Below are 5,888 nucleotides of genomic sequence, written 5' to 3'. Positions count from 1 at the left end.
GTGTGTGTGTGTGTGTGTGTGTGTGTGTGTGTGTGTGTGTGTGTGTGTGTGTGTGTGTGTGTTTTATCCAGAAATTGAACCCCTGTGTCACTCAAAAAAGAAAAAAAAACTCTCTTGAGACAGATTGTGGGGAAGCGAAGGAAGAAAAGATATCTAAGAGTCCGTCCAGCTCTGCACACAGACCCCCCTCTCCTCTCTCTCTCCTTCCCTCGCCGTCATTAGCAATTCTTCATAATTCATGTGTTTGGATGAAAAATGGATGAACAGTGAGCGTGACACCGGCATAGGCTCCGACAATTAAAAACCCAATGAGAATTAAAAAACTGCTGCAACAGTTTCACTCTTTTTTTCTCCTTTGGCCACTTGTAACCACCTGATTAGCATCCACTCTTTCGTCACATGATGGCACCTAAGCTAAGCTGAAAGCCACAAAAAGGGGTAGCAGAAGGACCCAGCGCTGATATTTGGTCGCACATTCTGAACACGCCAAGAAGAAAAGAAGTTTTTGAAAGATGACAGAAATAACAGAGGCGAGATAAACCCGGATCCTGTCCTTTCCAACACGCCACGCTGCTACTCGACAAGAGAGAGAGGCCTGTGTTTGTTGTGTTATTAAAAATATGAGTCATTGCCCTTATTGATGAAATGCAAAAGTTCTGGCACAAAAAGTGGGGTTAAAAAATGAAATGACCGGGAGTGCTTTCAGGAATCTGCCATGCTGCAGCTCCTGCTGGACGTTTTCTCACTGGGGGACAAATTAAAGCTCAGGAAGGAGCCTTTAACACCGACAACTGTCATTGCAGAGGAGAGCGGACACTCCAGCCCGTGTCTTCTGACTGCCAGTTCCTGTCTCATAAATATTCAGATATGGGAATACTTGGGAAGGCGGGGCCAGGAGCGGCGCATCAGGCAGTCTCCGTAGCGAGTGGTGGGGGGAGACCGCTGTTGTCATGTGGCAACCGGGGAGGCAATAACGGACGCAGCGTACCGGGACGCCACATTGTGTGAATCCCTGTAATTACAGTCTCTGCTGTCTGTGTGGGTCTGGCTCTGTAAACAGGAAGTGTGAGTGCATTTGTGCGTGTCACGCGCACCTGCAGCCCTCATGCCAAAGAGGAACTTGAGGCCTTCGGAGAGCTGTTGTATCTGTTCCACTCGTGAGCTTATGCTATTCATACACTAATCAGCACTTGTTTACCACAATTGGTGCGTTTTTTTGACGTGTGTGAGCTTGCTGCTGGCACGCATGTGTGTGTGTATGGGTGTGTATGTTTGTGTGTGTGTGTGCGCAGCGTTCCTCGCCATCTCAGGAGGTCATGTCAGAGCCAATAGTGGGTTTGCGGCTCATAATGACCGATGCTGAAAGGCATCCGTGGAGCCATGCCTGCTAATTATCAGCTGTGTGCCTTCAAAGAACATTATCAGGACAAAGACCTGCAATTATACACACTCATGCACACAATCCCTCCACACCCTTTATCACCCCTGTTTCCGGCATCAGCTCTTCCTCCTCCCGAACTGTCTTGTCTTGATTGCAGTTCTCCTCTTTCTTTTTTTTAAACTCTTCTCCACACCTCTCTCTCATTTACTCCCTACGACTCCCATGATCCTCTTTTTCTCTGTCCCTGCTTCATCCTTCCAGCCTGTTTTCATTTCCTGTAGTCCCTTTATCTATCCCTATCCTCCCAATTCCAATCCTATCCTCTCTTTCAGCTCCCTTGTTGCCACTTTTCCTATCTGTTTCTCCCCAACCCCTCTCACTCCTCCTCCGCCTCCTCTCCGTCTTCCATCCTTGCCCCAGCTCCTCTTCTTCTTCCTCCTGGCCCAAAACAGGCACTTAAATAACGAGCCGGGTGTCAGTCAAACCGCCAGAGAGCTTCATTAGAGGAGGAGAGCACACAGGATCAAATTATACGCCCAGTTCTCTTTTGTGTGATTGTGCGTGTGTGTGTGTTTGTGTGTGTTTGCGGGGATTGTGGGGGGTCGGCGGCAGTGATGGTGGTGGTAAAGGCACAGAGGAAGTAAACACACGTTCCGGAATGACGCAGCTGTGTGGCGGATTAGTGCCTAAGACAACACACACTGGTGCGTGTGTGTGTGTGTGAGAGCGCATGCGACATGCGACAGTCACAGCCTCGCTTATTTTCTCCAATCAGAGAGAAAAACAAAAGCAAACTATTTTGCCTAATTATTCACAGCCACAGCCGCCGTCGCTCGCTCTTCCTCCCGTGTTTTGACTCTTTTCCGCCGGTGTCGCGTTCCGAGCCGGATCTTGTTTTTTTGATCTCAGCTGATTCACCTGCCGTGTTTGCCTGTCAGGAGCAGCTTTAGACTGATACTATTTAGAGACTGTAGTATTGAAAAATCAGCAGATGTAGAACTCATCATCGTGTAACAACATGCTATCCATTTTCTTGTCGCACTTCCAAAAGTACAAAACATTTATTTAGAGGTTAGCCTGGTTCACAAAAAACATTTATATATTTATATATATATATAAAAAATTAAGAGTAATATTAAAATTATAGAGCCACTGGGTTACTTAAAGGACCACATCAGTGGTCTGACACGATTCAGTCCATTAAAATCGCATATTCTTTATATTACTGCTGAGTATTTTCCAAATATACTGCGAGTTTTTAAATGGATTTCTGACTTTCCAGGGAGCCATTAGATTCAGTTCATTTCACTATGGAGTAAAAAAAATCAGCTCACAGAGACTTAAAACTCACTACGGATAGGTAATCCATCACAGCGAACATTTCATCACCTTCTATCTTTGTTGTTTTCTGCTTTATTATAAAGAGAAATAACTGCCTTTTTTTTAAAGAAAAAGAGAGAGATCACATTTTCATCTCTACACAACATTTATCCTTCTTTATTGTTTGCCTGCTACAATGTATTTTTGCCTTTTCGGTTCATGAATGCAGTGGATTGTGATTCTGGAGTACCCTTCAACGCAGCGGTGACCGCACTTACAGCAGCACCTGCTGACGCATTATGGATCCTATAAATGTTTATGAGATGTGCTATTATTAGGGTCTTTGTTGGACAACCAGTCATTAACACCTGTAGTTCATAAATGTAATATTTACTGCAACAGTAAGCATTATCTCTGATTATAACTCAGGTCATAAAGCATTACAGGTGCATTAGAAATCTTTATGAGCTTAAAATGATTCAAACGGATAAAAACTTGCACCGGCTCGTCCGCCCCCACCCTCCGACCTCCCTCCATCTTGTAAGAAATGGGAGGGCGCTGATGGTTTTCGGGGCAAGATATTCATTCTTTTCCTGTTAACTAGGCCTCAGATGAGAAATAGGTAATGCTATTTTAAGATTGGCCCTTATTTAAACCTTCTTCTGCCCTCCCTCTCCCCTCTCTTGATCTGTCGTTCTGTCGCCGAAGGGTTTAGTTTAATGACCCTCTTTGGCCATAGATCTGAGGCACGTCACATCTCTGCCTTTTAATTTCCCCTTTCTCTCTTTTCCTTTACTTCTCTCTCTCTCTCTCAACCCACGACCTCATCTCATCTACCTTCTGTCCTTCTGCGGTCGCCCCCTTCCCCCCTTTTCACAACACCACTCCAGTGTTGATGCAGCCAGTGCTTGGCCTTAAGCCTGGAGATGGCATGCTTCATTGCAGATGAGGCCAAAGGAAGGCGAAGGAGTGAGGGGAAAAGGAGAGGAGATGATGAAAAGATGTATTACAGTACCTTTGTATCGGTCCAGAGAGGTCACTGGCGTCCTGCCTGCAAGACAAAGACAAAAGATTGTTGAACAGCTGTAAAGAGAATAAAAATGATTTACCTAATGATTTGTAAAAAGACAAATCGAATATAATTTGTGTCCAAACAGAGATGCTGACAAACGTAAGCGTCTATTCCCTCAAACTAAAAGCTTTTTTTTCTCTCATTTTAAGTTGCCAGCATGAAAAGAAATTTCTACCAAGATATTTAACAGCAGGCACTGAGCGTTTAATTCAAGGCACCCTTCAGTCAGTATTTTTCTGCTCGCCGGACTCCAGGGCTGCCCAGAATTTCTAGGCACAGCTGGCAGATTTCCGGAGTTCATATTTGCCGATGAGGTCCTGGTGGCTTCATCAAGCGGTGACCTCCAACTATCACAGAGGCCCACTGCAGTCAAGCATAAAGCGGATGGTAGGAGAATTAGCACCTTAAATTCTGAGGCTACGGTTCTTAACCGAGGGGGAAAAAGAACTGATTGCCCTCAAATTCGAAGAGTAGAGCAGGAGTTGCAAAGCTTGAAGGTGAGGCTTTTGATTTTCTGACTGAGCTAAATTCCCTTCATCACCTATGGCTACGAACTGTGTGCTGTCGCCAAAAGAATACGATTCCAGGTACAAGTGGGAAAAAATGAACTTTGTTCTGGGCTTTCTGGGCATGGTTCGTTAGCAAACGTTCGCAAGAGGACCCGGAGACTGGCGGGTGGGCGGAGAAACAAGGAAGTTTAATAAAGACTTAGAGTTCAACAAAGTGTGTTTCACAGTGTAACAGGTGAACCCGACAGGTGAGTTAACTTACACTGACGAAGGCAAAAAAACCGGAACAAGAACGGGGAAATGAAACACACAAAAGCACGCTCAAACAAAAGAAGAAACAAATCAGACAAAAACAGTCAGGTAAAGAGCGGGGGACTACAGAAGGCAGGGAAACTGAAAACTACGACTGTGGAGGTTTGATGATCTTCTCCACAGCAGGTGACTCGACGTTTAGGGAAACACCTGAGCAGGCCCAGGACACGCTACAAAGAATTTCCCTCCAGTGATTGCTTGAGAGAGGGAAATACAAGCAGTTTTGACTTAACTGCCGAGAACTAGAAGCAGATAAACAGAAGAAAAATGTATACATTGATGCAGGATAGAATCTTAATAGAGCTACATATAAACATCATATCAGTGCACATCTCCAGTATGCTTTACAGCTCCAACCCGTTTCCAGTCATGAAACAATTTCCCACTATAGAGTAACCCCCTCCCTCTAACTTCAAAATAAAATTATCCAACAAACATTAAGATTTACTGTGAGAGACGTTTCTGTGTGCTCAAACAGTTACTGTATCTCTTGCAGCACAAAGCGGCATCCAGCAAAGGTTATCATCTCACTCGGATTTTCTGTAAATGTTCCCAGGCTGCGGTTGCATCATTTGTAGGTGATTTCCTGTTAAGTTCTACCTGTTTTCAAAGCAAATACATGTGACTGCAGCTTTAAGCTACTTTTTAACCCCGGAGCTAAAACAGTCCGTCACCAATGAAGGCAGCGTTTCTGGAAACCACTTAAGATACTGGCAAACAAAATCCGCAAAGAAGCACACCCCCACTGAGCCATCTAAATAGTAAATTGGTCTAGTCAGTCCTTGGGAACAGCAGAGAAACTTGCTCGTTCCACTGGGTTTTCTCCATAATTCCCTGCTGCTTCCTCTTTTTCTCTCCTTCCCTTTTTGTTTTATCCCTTCCTCCAATTCTCTGTTCCTCTTCCACTGCATGTAAATAAATTGGTCCCCAGGCCCCACCACTAGACACTGTATGCATATGTGTGTGTGTGTGTGTGTGTGTGTGTGTGTGTGTGTGTGTGTGTGTGTGTGTGTGTGTTAATGCTGGAGATCTTGCATGTTTACTCCGGAGCATGCCTGGGGTTTTCTTTGTGTAAAGAAGGATAAAAACACAGATGAACACCTTCAAACCACAAATGCAAAATAGACACTTGACCTCAAAAAGCTTAAATCACACTTGTCATACTTGTCCCAGAGCATCCTTCATGGAACAAAATGACTGGATAATTTCATTGTCTTGTCCAAACTGGGAATGTGTGGGACTAGTCGACTACTCTGCCATTGCTAGTTGATGGCAGAATAAGTAGTTGATTAAC

General features: G+C 44.6%; 1 protein-coding gene across 21 annotated transcripts in view; it reads right to left on the bottom strand.

Moving 5' to 3' along the window:
- The window catches only part of celf2 (cugbp, Elav-like family member 2), a 236,789-nt gene that overhangs the window by 186,098 nt on the left and 44,803 nt on the right, over positions 1-5,888 (bottom strand). For all 21 annotated transcript variants that reach the window (XM_014333206.2, XM_014333205.2, XM_014333208.2 and 18 more), the window contains exon 2: positions 3,717-3,752. In XM_014333206.2, the coding sequence (XP_014188692.1) occupies positions 3,717-3,752 (36 nt within the window). The remainder of the gene's footprint in view (positions 1-3,716; positions 3,753-5,888) is intronic.

Source organism: Haplochromis burtoni, unplaced genomic scaffold (assembly GCF_018398535.1).
Source record: "Haplochromis burtoni strain Fernald_Lab_line unplaced genomic scaffold, NCSU_Asbu1 Contig_44, whole genome shotgun sequence".
NCBI lineage: Eukaryota > Metazoa > Chordata > Actinopteri > Cichliformes > Cichlidae > Haplochromis > Haplochromis burtoni.
The sequence above is the reverse complement of the archived record's forward strand: the minus strand, read 5'-3'. Positions and strand labels throughout refer to the sequence as shown.